The sequence below is a fragment of the Sinohyriopsis cumingii genome, chromosome 11 (assembly GCF_028554795.1).
Source record: "Sinohyriopsis cumingii isolate HCF-2022 chromosome 11, ASM2855479v2, whole genome shotgun sequence".
Taxonomy (NCBI): Eukaryota; Metazoa; Mollusca; class Bivalvia; order Unionida; family Unionidae; genus Sinohyriopsis; species Sinohyriopsis cumingii.
The window spans coordinates 110264482-110284197 of record NC_142971.1 but is presented as its reverse complement, the minus strand read 5'-3'; the positions used below and the strand labels follow the sequence as shown (position 1 = coordinate 110284197).

At 34.5% G+C, this 19716-nt stretch overlaps 1 protein-coding gene across 1 annotated transcript in view; it reads right to left on the bottom strand.

Annotated features, from left to right (window-relative positions):
• Positions 1–19716, bottom strand: part of LOC149789283 (A disintegrin and metalloproteinase with thrombospondin motifs 9-like) — a 343799-nt gene that overhangs the window by 15178 nt on the left and 308905 nt on the right. The window contains exons 34-39 of the mRNA XM_089975475.1: positions 18840–18931; positions 15993–16084; positions 14962–15107; positions 6065–6153; positions 5161–5265; positions 3548–3735 (exon numbers count right to left, since the gene is read on the bottom strand). Of these exons, the coding sequence (XP_089831601.1) occupies positions 3634–3735; positions 5161–5265; positions 6065–6153; positions 14962–15107; positions 15993–16084; positions 18840–18931 (626 nt within the window). The 3' untranslated portion in view covers positions 3548–3633. The remainder of the gene's footprint in view (positions 1–3547; positions 3736–5160; positions 5266–6064; positions 6154–14961; positions 15108–15992; positions 16085–18839; positions 18932–19716) is intronic.

Below are 19716 nucleotides of genomic sequence, written 5' to 3'. Positions count from 1 at the left end.
TTGATGGTTAATGCATGCTTACATTAGCTAGACAAGGCTTAGGATATGAAAAGTCCTTTAAAGTGACTGTAACACTGGTTAGTTTGTGGTCCTGTAAATTCTGTCATCATATTATCAGTTACAGTAATGAATAGATTGTACTTAGTAACAAAGCCAGAAGATTTACTTTTATTAAATTTACGAAACCCAATCAAAAAATGTTAAAAACAATTTACATTGTATCCATTGAGCACATGGGCTACATAAGGATAAAACTGTTTTCAGCAGGTGAAATTTAGCACACATATTACAAAGGACCAACACCACCCCCACCCCCTTTCCAGTAGATGAAATGTAGCACACATAAATAGGTCTGACCCATTTTCAGCAGATGAAATTTAGCATACATGCTACATAGGACCTAGTCCTTCTTTCCAGCAGGTGCAATTTAGCACACATACTACACCGCTCCCTCGATAACTCACGCCCTGATAACTCGCGAACCCGCTTATAACGCGGTGTCCGGCGTGGATCCCGTTTTTTTTAAAAGAAAATATTTTTAAAAAATGAAGAAAATCATGATCAGAACTGATGAATGAAACCTTGATATATCGCCCGTTTTATCGTCGAAAATGGTGGTTAGTGCCCGAAAAGTTAGAATCAACATCGTGAAATTTTCAGGTTTTAATAAGGAATCACATATCTTGTTAGATTTTATCGGAAAAAATATTTTCTCAGTTCACTGTAAATAATAATACTGTATATGTATACGGCGAAACAGCAATCAATGAATTATAGTAAATGCTAACATGTGGCAACACTGAATGAAATGAACAAAAATTAAATATGTCTTGTCAGGGGAAATTAGTGTTTTAATCTTTACATTGTGATGCAGTGTAAGCAGTAGAATCGTTGCATGTTCTCTTCTATTCAAACATGAAAAGAGTCAATTGACCGTCACATCGATGCCCGCGAGCACATCTGTGAGAACCTAATTAAGTACCGGCTGCGTTTTGATCGACGACTTCGGGAAGTGTTTGTTGCATTGTAAAAATCAATTAAAATAGACCTGCTTTGTTTTATCACGTTAAGTCGGTCTTTTGTATCAAATCAGGTAAAAGACGTACAAAATACAAAAGTTCAAAGGAATGCAAATCCTACATGCATAAACTCTTGTGGTCAATATCGTGTCTCAACATCAATCATTTAATTGGACCAATCAAACATGGTTTCAAATAGTATGTACTTATTGTCATTAAAGTATATATTAATCAGTAATTTATCCTAATCATTTGTAAATGTGATCATGGAGATCAAGGGAATCAAGCGAAAGGCGTACTCGGTGAATGGAAAGCTTACTGTCATAGAGAGGGTTCGTAATTGTGAATCAAGATCAAAAGTTTGTAGTGAACTTAAACTTGCCGAGTCGACACTCAGAGGTTGGCTCAAGGATGAGAAGAAATTTCGGGATTATTTGCATGAAGTTGATTCTGATGATGGATTTAAACGGAAATGGGCACGCACTGCAAACGACACAGAATTAGATGATGCTGTGTACACCTAGTTCACACAGCAACGTGAACAAGGTGTTCCGATTTCGGGAACAGTTCTCAAGGCCCAGGCAGAGAAAATGGCCAAAACTATGGATACTGATTCAGATTTCATGGCAAGCCATGGATGGCTTTGGAGATTCCAGTGCCGACATGGAATAAAACAAAATTCGTTGTCGGGAGAGATACGCTCAGCAAATCAGGCGGCCACATCTAGTTATCCCAACCAACTCCGAGAGATACTGACCCGTGATGGATATACAGACGACCAAGTTTATAATTGTGATGAGGCTGGTCTATGCTATCGGATGATGTCAGACAAAACTCTAGCTACTAGAGATGATACACACAAAAATGAGGGTTTCAAGCTGAACAAAGAGAGATTAACACTTTTGTTTTGTGTTAACAAACCTGGCACACATAAAATGAAACCATTATGTGTTGGCAAATACAAGTCTCCCCGTTGTTTTCATCACATGAATATGGACACCCTTCCATTTGTATATAGAAATAGTGGAAATGCATGGATGACTGCAACAATATTTACGGAGTGGTTTTCTAAGATGTTTGTCCCCGCCGTCAGAAACCACCTGCGATCCAGGGGCTTAAAGGAGAAAGCTCTACTGCTATTAGACAATTGCCCAGCAAATATTGTCATATTCTCACTCGCGTATTTGTATTTAAATATTTTTTTTTTATTATTTTTTTTTACATGTCAGACGTTTAGACCCATTAAATTCATGGTTGGTAATGGTTTATCTTTGTGAATTTATTTTTTTACATTTTACTCTATCTATCTATCTATCTATCTTATCTATCTATCTCGTGATAGCAGATTTTTTTTTTAGAGCAACACAAGTTTCGACGTCGTTTTTCGATATGAATGTTATCTTTTTTGATAAAAGAAATTTTGATTCATTTTGAACAAACAATAAAACTAGAATGTATCCAAATCAACACAAAAAGCAGTGACGTAATACACAATGTGTTTAGCGATACACATGTTAAGAGTACTGATACCTCATGGAATAATGTTTGTTTTTACTATCTTTTCAAGATACTTTATCCAGAAATTAAAGGTAATTTATAAAGAAAAACGAACAACACCTTTATAAAGAAATATTTATTCACAGTTATTTTCAGCACGATTATAAAACGAGTATTTAACAATGCAACCCCCCCTTTCGCCTCTCTCTGTCGATCTCCATCTCTTTATTAGTTTTTTTTATAGGTCCCTCGGTAACTTGCGCCCTCGCTTATAGTGCGGTCGATGTTTTTGGACCCCGTTGTGCGCGAGTTATCGAGGGAGCGGTGTACATAGGACCAAACACCTGTCTCCAGTAGGTGAAATTTAGCATTTATGCTAAATAGGTCTAACCCAGATAGTATATTTTGCTGCCAATAAGGAAAATAAAATCGCAGTTTGCATCATTGGCAAAGCCCTACGCGATCCTAGAATAAACTTTTTACACTTTATTTTTCGTACTTTTAAAAAGAAATTTTTTTTGTGTATGAGAAAAATACATATAAAATTTCAGGAGCCATGCCTTGATCATCTTGTATTATTTATGTGAGATCTCTTCCCCAAAATGATAATAATCGTTTTATGTTTTTTTGTACTTTTAAGAAAGATTTTTTTTCATGTGTGAGAAAAAGACATGTATATACAATTACAGGAGCCATGCTGTGACTGTATTATATCAGAATTCATCTTATAACAGAGCATGCTATAGCGGGATGACACTGTATATGTTATTTCATTTCAAGTAGAAATACAATGTCTACATTTTCAACCAATTTTTTTTTCCAATAAGGATTCTAAAATACTAAATCTTGTTGGACAAACATTTATTGGATTATATCATACAAGCTTCAAGACTTTTTTAAAACAAAATCTTATAAATTATTGATGACATCCACTGCTACTTTTGCTGTAGAATAAGGGCTACTTATATTTTGCTGTCTACTATTTGGCAGGGGGTAGGGAAGAAAAAAATTTTAATCCAAGTTACACTTACCTTTAAAATGGACTCTGAACTTGCTATAAAATGAAAGACTATTTTATTTCTCCAAATCCTTTTAATCAAACAATCAGAGATTAGCTTTATTCTGAATCAACCAGGATCTCCAGCTGAAGGCCAGTGTATACATCAGGAGAGCAATCGCCACAAAAACCTCCACACACTCCTTTTACTATCTCATCATCCTAAAAGGAAAATAAAAGATTTATTTTAACAAATTCTGCACTTACATATGATACATTTTATTTTTTTATTTTTGACTTAGAATTTTAATACAAGTTGAAAGATTACCAGCATATTTCAAATAACATTTGTTTACTTATTCTCTGAGTCAATAAATGTATGTCCAACAACAAATACAAATGCACTTAATACTACAAAGAAACCTTATATAACATTTCTGCAGCATGCATGATCTCAGCTGAATACCAAGAATTTTTGTTATGAGTGTTAAACTGCATGTTTTTGTTAAAAATTATATATTAGTAAGTTAATGGATTTGGGAAGGAGGGGGTTTTTGTTGTCTTCACAGATGGACCACTGTTCCTTGGAATTTAAACATTTGTGGTCTGTAATAAACTAAAAACCCTAATTAAAAATATTTAAAAAATGGCCAGAAACCTAGAGCAACCACAATGGCTCACTGCTGCACCACATGGGTCATAATGTAAAATGCAACACATATATGTATAGTATCTTCCAGCAATGACTGCACCTGTAAGTTCAGTCAGAAAATATCGGAAAATATCAATGTATGTTTCTTTTTATATCTGACATTTGAGCACAAGGGTAGGCACCAGGTATGACATGTCTCTTGCAGACATTCCACACAGAGACAATATAGCTATAAAATTTCATGAATTTGCATCCAGCATTTTAGAAGATGTTATAATGGAAAGACTAATGGACAAATGAACCAGTGGAGGAAGAACACTGTAAAAACCACTGCTCCAGTGGAAACTACTGGCAACTTGTCTCAAAATGGCTGAGCCAAGATTGAAACCAATGCTGACAGGTGAGATGTGAGTAGTCTGTAAAGGCAAGTGCCTTAGACCACTTGGCCACCCAAGGTCCTTACAATGAAAGGAAACAAGGAACAACAATGACATGAAGTTCACAACATAAGGATGGCAGATAAACTGAGGAATGGCAGATCTTATTATGATCACAATATCTCAAATCTGATAACATTGATCAGGACCAAGACATAGAAAATAATGGTTGCAACCATGAAAAATCTCATTTTTTATAACAATAAACTTTGACTTATGACATAGTGAAAACTGTATTAATTAAGCATTATTAACTTCTTTAATTAGGGAAATTTAGCACATCTGTTTAAAATTATTACAGGATATGCATATTTTCTTAACACAATTTTCACAAATAAGACTCATGCTCAATTCACCCAAAAATGTTGTATGAATTTTTTATAATTAATATTATTTATCTTCCACCATTCGCCAGAGATCTTCCATGAATCCTGGTAAACCTATGCATCTAACAAATACTGAATTATGAAAATACAACAATATATGGCTTTATTTATTTAAATACTTTATAGAAAAATCCACATTGGAGGAGAGAAATACACTACTAACTATACTTACTTGAAGTCTCTGTACCCTCTGTGAGGCATGTGGTCCATGTACCACCCAGGTTGTGTTTTTAGACACAATCAATCCTGTCCCTGAAAGGTCAATACTAAAACGCCCCTGGAAAAAAATAAAGATTGATAAGAAAGAGATCCAATGTGAGATGTAGTTAAAATGTGGTCCCTGTACTTTTATGGCTGTATGTCAAAGAATATAAAATTTGTCACCCAACTTATTACCTTTCTTTCATTTGTTGTCAATGTGATAGAGAATAACCTTAAAAAACAATTAGATGATAAGCATTATTTAACTGTCTTGCTCAGTCCAGGTACAAAAACTTTAATTTTACCTGTTTAAACCCCCAAACTCACACATGCAAACAATGTTTTAATCTGTTAATAATTCTGGGTCAGTTTTCAAAGTTTTAGTGTTCAAAAAGCCACAAAAACTTGTAGTAAAACAACTGTATTACATGGAAATTTATCTTTGCTGACATTGGCAAATGTAAAGCTCTAATTAACTGGTCTAGTTTCACAATATGTGGCATTAAACATCTCATAAATACTGGTGCTGTTTCCACATCTTGTCTCTCATTGTGATGTAAACCTACAATACACTGCATTTTTCACAATTAATACACAAATTTTTGAGATATGTTAGAATGAAGATTAAAAAAATACCAATTTTGTATTTGAAGATTCAAGACCATTAATATGGTTCCACTATTGCAAAGATTAGTTTTATTACCTTAAACTCAAATTGCAACAGTAATAAACCATGATGAATGTCCTCAAGTAACAGACTGTTATCACATGGACAAATAATAGACTGTTATCACATGGATAAAGAATATACTGTTATCACTCAAAGAATTATATTGTTTGATAGGTTATCAGGAAATAAAAGTCTCATCCTTTACCTGTGGACAGTCACTAGAACTGTAGCAGTCCCCAGCAGATCCATATGGAATGTGTTTACCAGTTGTAATGGCATAGGTTGTGTCCATTGCTGAAATTATAAATAAAAAAAGGTTATTATACCAGTTTATACAAACTCGCTTTAAAATGTGACCTTGAACTCGGGTCAAAAGGTTGACCAAGCATGTTATAGAAGTAACTGTTTGAGCATCACAATGAGTCATTCAAAGGACATATAAACAAATAAAAAACTTGAAACAAAACCTTAATGCAAATTTTTAATGACTGTGACCATGACCACCAGGAAAAAGGAGCAAGCAAGCATGTCATAGAATGAATTTTCTTGGCTTTGTGATGAGAATGTATCAAGGGGTTAAGGAAATCCATGCAAATTAAAACCTGCAAACACGACTTTAACAAATAGCTGATGCCAACATCACTATTAAGAAATGACCGCTATGTCTTGTTTCCCACTAACATGGGCACTAAAAAAATTAATCATAATAATTTTCTTGGAAATACCAATGTCCCCAGAAGATCCATAAGGAATGGTAGGTTGGTGCTAGCAATCAACACAACTCCCAAAGGAAATACAAATGTGAAAATGGCAATTCATTTCCAGGACTGAAAATGTAATTGATTGTACCATTATGTGCAGATTTTTGCCTTGAAGTTGCTGAAATATTTTGGAGGCTGTACAAACAAAGAAATGGACCAAATTTCTAATCAAAGGAGTATGAAGAGATGTGTAATTTAGCAATAAATAGTGCTTTTATTAGTCCCAGAAAAAATTAGTTCAGTGACAGTGGGAAATTCTAAAAGAATATCCAAGCTAAATAATGGCTGAAAAGAAAATGAATAGAAGCCAGATCTGTAATGGAAAATTCCACTGTATGCCCTTTTCTGGTATAATAGTTAATTGAATGTTACTCTTCCTGACAAAATTGGCAACTAACTGCTGAAACATTCTAGCAAAAACATAATAGTAACATTTTTGACTATTGCTGATATCGAACATAAAAAATAGTATGTATATGTAGTTCATACAAGCTGCTGTAATGTACATATAAAAACAAGGGTTTTGTGAAATGTCGTGTCTTGACTTCACACCTTCTAGATTGTACTTAACCCTTTACCTCATAGAGCTTAGTGACAAAGTGCAGCACGCTATAAATAGAACACCTGTTACCTAGCAGACCGCATCCGCATAGGCATGCCTGTGAATTGTTAAGCAATGTAGTGGTGTTACGTTTAACAGCAGTTTTAACCATTTTACGTTTTAGGCAGACATTTATTATATGTGGAAAAATTGAAGAGTAAAGTCCGATTGTTATAGCTGTGTACTTATTTTTCACGGAAGAATATTCTATGTGCTTCAAAATCTTGAGAGAACTCGTTCACCGTCATGTCCGTGAGGCCGCGTGACCGACCGTAGCTGCCATTTCCCATACTTGAAATTTACATGTTTTTCGTCTGCGTCTACATCACTAAGTCATCTGAATTTGATAATCAATAAAAACTAATTGCTGCTTACATAAATATCAGAGCCTTTACCTTAGTTACTGAATCTTTCGTGGTTGTGATTCTACTCGTGAAAACTTCGTAAGTACTGAATGAAATCCTGCCTGTGAACTGTTAAGCTATTTAGTGTATGTTACGTTTAACAACAATTTTAACCATTTTACATTTTTGGTACACATATATTATATGTGGACAAATTTAAGAGTAATGTCTGATTGTTATAGCTGTGTAATTATTTTCCACAGAAGAATTTTTTTATGTGCTTCAAAATCTTGAGAGAACTCGTTCACCGTCATGTCCATGAGGCCGCGTTACCAACCGTAGCTGCCATTTCCGACACTCGAAATTTACAAGGTTTTCGTGTGCGTCTATATCACTAAGTCATCTGAATTTGTTAATTTATAAAAACTAATTGCTGCCTACATTAATATCAGAGCCTTTACCTAATTTATTGAATCTTTCGTGGTTGTTATTCTAATCGTGAAAACTTCGTACGTACTGAATGAAATCCGTGGCTGCCATTTTGGAGAGTGGAGATTATGACCCAGTTACTTTAAATAGCAGATATCGACCAGTGCATGAATAGCGACCACGTGATCTGACGTAATTGTCATTCGAAGAAATGAATGTAGTATGTAATAGGGGGGTTTTCCCCGAAGGTGGTGCTACGAAAACTAGCTCAAAATGGCTGATGTTTACAGCAGGTGTCAAAAGGCGCTTCTATGCGAATCTTGCAGAGGCGTCAAAAGGCGCTTCCATGCGAATGGAGTAGAGGCGTCCAAAGACGCTTGTATGAGGTAAAGGGTTAACTTTTATATCTGACTTGCAACACTGAATCTTAATAATTGATGTTGCTCCTGTCATCATCACTGGAAAATTATAACCATGTCTCACCATTATCTAATTAAGACAGGCATCACAAAAGGATAACCATGCCTCACTATTATCTAATACAGGCATGGCAAAAGGATAACTATATCTCACCATTATCTAATACAGGCATGGCAAAAGGATAACTATATCTCACCATTATCAAATACAGGCATGGCAAAAGGATAACCATATCTCACCATTATCAAATACAGGCATGGCAAAATTATAACCATGTCTCACCATTATCAAATACAGGCATGGCAAAAGGATAACCATATCTCACCATTAGCAAATACAGGCATAACAAAAGGATACCAATATTTCACATTATCATATAGGCAATTAAAAGGTAAGGTGGTCACATATAAGCAACAACTATTTTATAGATGATTAAATTAGCTGAGAAAAGATAGGGTGGAGCCCTACTAAATATTTTGAAGACTGCTCTGGCAGAGCCACAATAATATAGTGGTCCTCCTTGTGAATGTCCCCCTAAGAAGCAGTCATCCATTTTTTACAGCCATAATCCCTTGGCACTCACAAGTTGGTGTTAAAAACTATTCCTCTCGAAAGGCCACCACTCTAATGCAACCAGCGGCCAGCATATTAGAGCAAAAATGTAAAATTTACCCCTACAAGCAGTCACATTTTATTTTAATGTGTCCAGAACCAATATTTAATTCACATGGTATGGTTAGTAATCCGATTATCTTTACCAGTCTTTTTCCCTAATAGAAGTCTCAGAGAATCACCAATTCTAATAAATGTCTCCCTCCCATTTTTCCACAAAAAAAAAATTCCTACCTTATCAAAGTTTACAGATTCATTATGGTATGCCCATATAAATAAAACAGTACATAAATAATTCAACAACTGTTAGAAATATCAAAACAACTTAATTTACAAACAATTTTAGAGAAACAGTGATGTACAGTACTCAATGCCCCCCCCCCTTTGAAATTGTACTGCCCCTGGAGCATCTATTAGAATAATTATGGTGGGTGAGTGTTTGTATATATACACACACACCACTCCCTCAAAAATTTGTGCCCCAATAACTTGCAAACCCACTTATAACTTGTGTATCCCATTGCTCCTGTCATCATCACTGGAAAATTATAAACATGTCTCACCATTATCTAATTCAGACAGGCATCATAAAAGGATAACCATGTCTCACTATTATCTAATTAAGACAGGCATGGCAAAAGGATAACTATATCTCACCATTATCTAAGACAGGCATCACAAAAGGATAACCATGCCTCACTATTATCTAATACAGGCATGGCAAAAGGATAACCATGTCTCACCATTATCTAATACAGGCATGGCAAAAGGATAACCATTTCTCACCATTATCAAATACAGGCATGACAAAAAGATACCAATATTTCATCATTTTTTAACACTGGCATGATAAAAAGATCCACATGTCTCAACATGTTCTAACAAAGGCATGACAAAAGGTATGTACACTACTCCCTCGATAACTCACGCACATCGGGGTCCAGAAACATCAACCGCACTATAAGTGAGGTGCGAGTTATTGAGGGACCTATAAAATAAGCCCAAAACCAAGAAAGTGATCGACGACATAAAGGAAAAATGAGGGGGGAGGGTAGGCAGATTATAGTGTTGAATACTCACTTTATAATCGTGCTGAGATTAACTGTGAATAAATATCTTTTCATAACGGTGTACTTTATTTATTATTTCCTCATAGGGCAACATTAATTTCAGGATAAATTACAGTATATTGAGGCGATCATCGAAAACATTATTCCACGTGGTTTCCGTTTGCTTAACATGTGTACCACTTCACACATTGTGTACTACGTCACTAATTTTTATGATGAATTGGATACATTCTAGTTTTATTGTTTGATCCAAATTAGATGTTTTTTTATATACAAAAGATTGACTCTTTTCGAGAAACAGTGTCGATCGAACGATAGATAGATAGATTTGAATGCGATAGAAGTAAAATGGAAAACAAAAAAACAAGGGTTAATCAGTACTAACATATTTAATTGGTCTACAAATTTAAAACAACATAAATTAGAACAAGTTAATACTTGCCGTTTGTGCCACGCTTAACAAATATCAATTCACTTTTTGAAAAATTCAGTTAATTTTTTTTTTGTGTGTTACTCCTTGGTTTCTCTCCCGCCGAGCAAAATCCCTCAGATTTCTCAACTGCATGAACTTTACGTAGTCACCATTTTGGGTCTCCAGCCACCTTATGGCAATATCAAAATATCTGATTGCTTCCTGTGCAGAGGGGGGAGGTGGTGTAACATCTGCGTCTGCATCACTTTCAACACTTGTGGTACTCCAGTTAGAATCGTCTTCTGAAAATTTGTTCGTTATAGAATTAATTATTGTTTCATCTGACATGTATTCAGCTGTGGGGCAATCATTGTCAGCACAAATCCACTCCTCCATATCGTCAAGAGAAATGCCCATCTCAGGACCATGACTCTGTACTAATTTCTCCCAAACAGCCTCAGCATTAATGACATCAGTTTCAGTGAAACCTTCGAAGTCACTATCATCGTCGCTGTCTCTGTTACTGTTTTGCTTTACGTCAAAGGCAGCTCCAAGACCCTTAATCCAGCACCCCTGGTCTCTTGTAATCAATTGTTTAATGCAACAAACACTTCCCCAAGTTGTTGATCAAAACAAAGCCAGCATGTAATTAGGTTCTCACAGAAGTACTCACGGGTTTTGATGTGACTGTCGATTGACTCTTTTCATGTTTTCAATGAACAGAATGTGTTGTGATTATAATGTTTACACTGAAACGGAATTAAAGGATTACAACATGACTTTCACAGAAGACGTTTAACTGGTGTTTATTTCATTCTCTGTTGCCACCTGTTAGCATTTACCAGAAGTTTTCATTGATCGCTATTTCACCAGACTGTTTATTTACAGTATACTGACAACTATTTATCATAAAAACTTACATAATATATGATATTTTTAAACATAGGTCTCGCTAGGATTTTAAAACTGGGTCTTTCTGCCTCTGAATTCAATCACTAAATATCAGTACATTTTCTCACCCGGCCGCCAGTCAAAGCCTTTGAACTAGCCGCCTAGCTATTGCATCATGTTTTTTTTATTTTATGTACTCTTATAAATTGGCAACATGTATGTACATCAAAGAGTCTTTCAGTCACTAAATTCTGTCGTTGTAAATATCAGCACAGTTAACTGATTAACACATTTTCCCACAAAGCAGGTGGCTGAAACAGGACTGGCAAATCTTTGAATTTTCCCGCGCACCTATTACATGCATACAGAAGACTCCCGCCTCAGTGATTTTCTGCGTCCCAGATAAAAAATTGGCATCCAAATACGCATAATTAAGCGTTTTCGAGATCCCTGAAATTAATTCTTATTTAGAACTTGCAAATTTCAAAATATGGATTATATTTTTACGGGCATTAATCACCATTTTCGTTTATAAAATAAGCAATGTATCAAGGTTTAATTTATCAATTCTTATTGTAATTTTTCATGTTCAGCATATTTTAAAGATATTTTAGATACTTTTCTATGAAAAAAATCAGGAGCCAAGACAGACACTGCGTTATAAGCGGGATCGTGAGTTATCCGGGTGCGAGTTACCGAGGGAGTGGTGTAGAATGCTGGGACTGGAAACACTACTATAGCAATGCATTCACCAACACACAATCGTACACACTCATTTGCTTTCATTCACCACCTCTTCATCTCTTTATCGCTCTTTTATTATGTACCATTTCTACCTTCACAATGCAGTTATCAGCTAAAAAATCTAGAAATGTGTTAAAATGAACTCAGATGCCCTTCTATAAACCCTCATGCAAAATTTATATGGATGAGTGGATACATGGGAAAGTGTAGACAAGTCATACTTGCCATAACACAATGTGTCACACAAGAAACCCCACAACATGGTCATGTTTAAAAGAACAAGATTTTAAATAATCTTAAAAATAATAAAATAAACAGAAAGTGATTCTTTTTTACCACACTACATCTGGTACTAGCATGTAGTCTCTATTAACTGTAAATAGTCATGCTTTTATTGAATGCAAAAATCTTCTCAGAGAAGTTTATTTTCACATTATCATATAGGCAATTAAAAGGTAAGGTGGTCACACATAAGCAACAATCATTTCACAGATGATTAAATTAGCTGCAAAAAGATAGGGTGGAGCCCTATTAAATATTTTGAAGACTGCTCTGGCAGAGCCACAATAATATAGTGGTCCGCCTCGTGAATGTCCCCCTAAGAAGCAGTCATCCATTTTTTACAGCCATAATCCCTTGGCACTCACAAGTTTGTGTTAAAAACTATTCCTCTCGAAAGGCCACCACTCTAATGCAACCAGCGGCCAGCATATTAGAGCAAAAATGTAAAATTTACCCCTCACAAGCAGTCACATTTTATTTTAATGTGTCCATAGCCAATATTTAATTCATATGGTGTGGTTAATAATCCGATTATCTTTACTGGTCTTTTTCCCTAATAGAAGCCTCAAAGAATCACCAATTGTAATAAATGTCTCCCTCCCATTTTTCCACAAAAAAAAGAAATTCCTACCTTATCAAAGTTTACAGATCCATTATGGTATGTCCATATAAATAAAACAGTACAAAAGTAATTCAACAACTGTTAGAAATATCAAAACTTAATTTACAAACATTTTTTACAGAAACAGTGAAGTAAAAAATGCCCCCCCCCCCCTGAAATTGTACTGCCCCTGGAACATCTATTAAAATAATTGTGGTGGGTGAGTGTTTATATATATATATATACACACACACCACTCCCTCGAAAATGTGTGCCCCAATTACTTGCAAACCCGCTTATAACACAGTGTCATGTGTGTATCCCATTTTTTTAGACTAAAAAATACCAAGAAATATAAATATTACTCTTATTTGTTGAACTTGAAGAAAATCATGATGAAAATTGTTAAATGAAACAATAAAGTATCACTCACTTTATTGCTGAAGAGGGTTGACAGGACATGGAATTTTTTTTATCAACATTATGAAATTATCAACTTTTAATACGAAGTAATATATTGTCTTTCCAAACGAACTTCTTAGTACATGTATACCATAAATAATGATAATAAATAAAATTTTGATTAATGACAATGTCACTTTCTGCTGCTGGAGGCAGTACTTTAATAAATAAACATCAATTAAAGAAAAATATTATCAAGCGAAATTTGTGTTTTAGTTCTATCTTTTAGTTCGGTTTAAGTGTAATCATCATAAATGCAGTTTGCCCTCTTTTATTCAAACTTAAGATATGTCAATCGACCAAAGTATCTATGTATGCAAGCATTTTGTGAGAACTTTATAATTAAGTGCCACCCATGTTTTGATAATTGACTTGGGAAATTATTTGCTGTATGGTTTCACTGAATTAAAAGCCGACCTCCTTTGTATTATTACATTAATTTCATCTTTTGTATCAAATAAAGGAGGTTGAATAAAAGAAAAGTTAAAAGGCATGCAAATCCTACATGCATAAGATCTAATGACCTAGTCATCAATCAGTTGAACTCCATTCCAAATGACCAATTGAACAGAGTTATAAATATTACTGTGTACGTCATATATTTAAAGTACCTTAAATTAACCTACTCATTCACGAATGTGACCAAAGATAGCAAGGCACCCAAGCAAAATGAATATTTCATCAAATAAGGAGCTTTATTTTACAGATAGGATCATTGTGGAGAAGCGAGCTTCAGAGAATTTCTGAATTGACACTTTGAGATGTCCTCAAGGATAAGAAGTATCAGTAATATTTGCAATGAAATTACACGGCATCAATATTTTACTAAGTGACCAATACAAAAATTCAGTTTTGACAAAGAGATTGTTTCACAAATAAATGTTGATAGTTTTTGGAAAAAGGAATCTTGTTTCTTTGTTTATCAGCAAACAGTCTGGTCCTTATTTTATTGACTCCTTGCATTGTACTTCATAGCCATATATGAAGCAGGAAACCAGACTAATCAACAACAACAGAAAGCAGTGATGAAATGTTATCTCATACACATGAATATTGTTTAAAACCAACTGGAATAATGATAACAATTTTTCAGATGTTGGAAATCTTGAAAATAAGTGTGATTTATACAGAATAATAACTTCATTACAAAAAGCACTTTACTGAGAAGTATTCTTGTCACAATTATTCAACAGGTTACTTTCCATTATACAGTACCTTTACACACACCCACCACACCCCATCCTGAGGTTTTCTCGATGTCTAATGGGGATGGGATCACACTTATATTTTAGAGGTCCTTGTAACTCATGCCCTCATTTATAGTGGGGTATATGTTTTTGGGAGATAGGTATATGTTTGTGAGTGTTCCTTCCATATTCAAAATAAAGCATACATATCTAAGATATGTTATGAGCCTATCTGGCATTGATAAACATTTTAATACATTTTTACCTTTTCTCAAAAGTTACTTACTCATGACTTTCAGAGAGATTATATCTATTTTTATCTTTGAGTATAGGGTATGGCCAGTGTTTCTGTATGTCATTTGTCTACAATAATCTTCATTACAGCTATCCATTCTGGTTCCATTGTTAGGGCATGTTCCTGCCCTTTTTAACCTGCAAAGAAAAACCAAATATAAAATAAACACACACTATACAGCATCTCTGTCCTAAAGTTCCTAATATCTGTTTGTGCACATCTATTTACCCTGAAAAATTTCTACCATTGGACTGGCAAAGCCACAACAGATTTGTACATATCTGTTTACCTAACAGATTTCTTTAAGTAGACTGGTGAAGTCCTGTCACTGAAGTTAGCCACATCTCAGTAGCTTATCATCCTAAAACCAATTAAAGGTTTAACATTAACAATTTGATGAACCTCACAAAGTATATATATGGCTGTTTCTACCACTGCTGATCCTCTTCCCCATCTCAATAACCAAACAGTTTGCATTTATGGACTGATTAAACTCAAAATTTTTTGGTGTGTACCTTCATTTCTAAAAAGACCCTATTGTCTGTTATTTTATAAACCTCACTGTTTTATTTCACTTGCCAACAATTTATTTCTAAATTCAACTTCACTGTCTTCACCTGACACTCATAATCCTTACAGATGCTTCAATTTTGTGCAAGATAATTTGGACATATGAATTTTGATGATTTAAAACTTTAAAAGATAATATCTGAACACTTATTTCTCATTTATCAGACAACGTGTACACTGCATTTTACACAAATGTGCACAACCATAGAGTCTTACATGATTTTGGAGAGAAAAAATATATAAATATTTAAATGTACAAAGTTAAATTCTTTCAATTAAGCTGAACACCATGTTTCTAATCTCAGAAATATCTACGGCTGTGAATATGAAATTTAAGTTCAACAATATTTTGAAAATTTTCTTACAATTCATATGCAACTAAACAGAATTTCGTGTCTGCCATACAGATGTAAAAAACATTAAATCTATGTCACTACTGGTAGTGTGATTACCTGTGAGGATAAACTTCTGCAAAGTTCTCCCCTTCTGGTGGCAGAGATATAAATTCTTGAGGCACCTGCTTTCTCATATTCTTACAGTACACCTGTGAAAGAGATGTCACATATCTGTTAAGACTGATCACTTCATTTTCATATTTATGTGTATCATGATGCAATGTCATAAAATTCCTATTACACAGCATGAATAATCCATTGCAAAAGCCAAAAATTCATGTCACTGTGTGGGCCCCGAGTGGCCGAGTGGTCTACAGCGCCCTCCGTTACAGATCACTGCCATCTCACCTCTGCCTGTGTGGGTTCGAGTCTTGGATTCAGCCAATGTTGGTATGTGAGAAAGCTTGCCAGTAGCTTCTCGTGGGTTGGTGGTTCTTTCCGGGGTTTTCCCAGGTTCTTCCTCCACCATTAATACTGGCCGCCATGTATAGCCTATTGTGTGCTGAAAAATGGCATTAAACACTACAACAACAACAACATCATGCCACTGTGATATAACCTATAGCAATGTCATAAAATTTATGTCACACTATGACAGAACCTATGTCAATGTTGTAAAATCCAGGTCAAACTATGACCACCCATATCAATGTCAAGAAATTATTGTCACAATGCCATAACACACAGATTGTGTGAAGTATCAAATAAAAGAAATTACTAAATTTGATCCAGAGCTCTCTATTAGTAGCACATTTTATAGGAAAGACAGAGAACTTTTTTGGATATACCAATTACTCACTCTACATCTGGTGAGGGCTTAACATCTTTGTTTAAATAAGAGTCCATGCATTTTAAACTTAATTTATAAAACTCCCTCCCATGCAAACATAGATGTTCTGGACCTATAGTCAAAATGCTGGAATCCTAAGTAAATTATGATGCAATCACTCTGCTACCTGACCACAACACAACAAAATGAATTGTGAAGCATAACAAAATTACACACACTGGTATAAGAGTATCTTGCACCTTATACAGTAAAATCTTCAAAAGAAAAGATCAGTTTAACCATGAGAAAAAACTGTTGTGCTCTATGTATACCAACTCAACAGAAATCAAAACTGAAACATCTGCAAGGATGAAGTGAGCAAATGAATGATTCTCACCAGTTATGATGGTGTTGTATACCCTAATATTTTTGGAGAAAAATATTTTGCAAGAAGAATTCATTATTGAGGATCCCATGGAACTCAATAATAGACCAAATTGTACCACCACATGAAACAGAAATAACAATGAACAATCCCATACAGCTCAAGTGGGATTATTTAGTCTAAGCAATCTGGAAAACAGTTCTTTAAAAGGGACTATTTTTGAGGACCTCATGACCCCAAAAACAGTCTGGAGCTCACAACTGCATGTTACAACTATAGGCAACTGATTTACACAGAACACAATAATAAACCGTTTGAAACTATAATACAGTCTGAAGAAATCATATAAAATCTGTATGTCAACCCTAAAGACAATCTTAAAATTCCACAGGGACTTAAAATTAATTGTCAATTTGATACATCTGTGGATGTGATTTCAACGAGTAATTTGTACAATAGCAAGGCAATGTTATGTATTGCGTTACAGAAACTAACTTTGTTGTTGTATAATATAGAGAACAAATTCTCTGCAAATCTAAACTAAACAATTATATGAGTTTTCTTGCCATTTCCTTCTTTATACTCCTCTTTATAAAAAAAATTTCTCTATGTAGCCAAAAACCTGGCTACGAGACAATGGTTTATTTTGGAACCTGGTTGCTATAACAGAAAGTTGCAACAATACAATTGTCACATGATTTAACCAGTAGCAATAACGGCTTCACCGGCAATAAAGGGGTATATAAACCTCTCACTGACAAATCAAAGTGAACAGCTGAACAAATGAATCAACCAGAACAATTCGCTCTGATGAGTTACAAAAGTAATGAAACCAGTCTGGGACAGGGGGTGACTAGACCAAGCCAGCAAATGGTAGGAACAACTCCACATCCAATCAGTCATCATCTTCCTTAAGAAATATAATAAGTGTTACAAAAGCACAAAATATTATATAATTACCAGGCAAACCAGTCAGGAACTGGGGGTGACTAGATCACCCCAGCAAATGGAAGGTAAACCTTAACATCCAATCCATCATCTTCCATAAGGAATATACAGTAAGTGTTACAACTGCATAAAATATTCCACAATTACCAGGGACTATTTTTAACAAACAAAAATGAAAGGTACAGTATCTGAGTTGGAACAAACAAAATTATTTCTTCTTCTTTCTTGTCTTCTTGCTTGCCATGGCTTGCAAAAGCTGGACATTATTCAACTTGTTTCATAAATTCAATACTATATCATTACCCATCTGAGATACTTTATAAACATCATGAAATTAAGGTATTACACTTTAGAATGGCAAATGAATGAACTTCAAATTCAAGTCACTACACAATGTTATGGTTAGCTGGAAGAAAAAAACCCAGTGAATTTTGTGATGTGATTGACAAAACCATACACATGTGCTCATTTTGATGACATTTATAGAACTTGTTAAATAACTGCAAAGTTCTGATTGCCAAGGCTTGACAAAATATATTATTTGACTAACTGCAAGATTTTAATTGAAATTAACCTTCATAAAATATCATCTGTATTAATAATTAGTTAATTTAAATTCTACTTATTCAATAAAATCAGAAATATTTGGAATCTGCTAATTAACAATAAGGAAGTTGTTTAGCTATATCTATGTTACAATTTAATATGAATCAAATTTTCCCCAAATATAACTGTCAATAAATTAAGAAAAGCTACACATTTGTGGCAGTTTTATTATTTAAAGTGCTTCAAATCCACTTACCTCTATGAGTCTCCCTTGCACAAAAAGCTTGTAGCTGCCATCTTGTCGAATAGAGGTCTGTTCTCTAAGCTGCTTACAAGATTTGGCATAACCTGCGAAGATCAAGAAACATTTGTCATAACCTGTGAAGGTCAACAAACACTTATCATAACCTTTAAAGATCAACAAACATTTGTCAAAACCTGTGAAAATCAATAAACATTTGTCATAACCTGTGAAGATCAACAAACATTTGTCATAACCTGTGAAGGTCAACAAATATTTGTCTTAACCTGTGAAGGTCAACAAACATTTGTCATAACTTCTGAAGATCAATAAACATTTGTCATAACCTTTGAAGATCAATAAACATGATTTCACTGATAATAACCTACTATAAATTCATCTGCTTTTTTCCTTTCAAGGATTTAAAGCAAAAGCTGTCAGAAGACAGAAGAGCTTGCCTATAAACCAATGCCAACCATTAAAATTTATTAATAACCAAATTGTTCTAATTTCTATGGAATTCCTAGCTTGCTAGGTGAATACTTCCTAACTTTATTCTGTAATAATAACTTTTCCTCTCGGCAAAGCTTGCCCTTTTAGGCACAACCTGGCACATTGTACTGGTGTTTTAAAAAAAAAAAGACACCAATTGCCTCTTTCACATTAATTGTTGACAATAAATTAGGATGAGCAGAGATGCCACCATTACCTGCAATGAAACTACTACATCAATATTTTAAAAACAGAACAATATTTTTAAACAAAATCCCCTCAACGGGACTGATGATCTATTGGGCACAAGGTTCCAAGAATTCAAAAAAAGACCATTTAACTGTCAAAAGTTGATCCTGTCTGATATTCTTCTGCAATAACAAGATTTTGCAAATTAGCA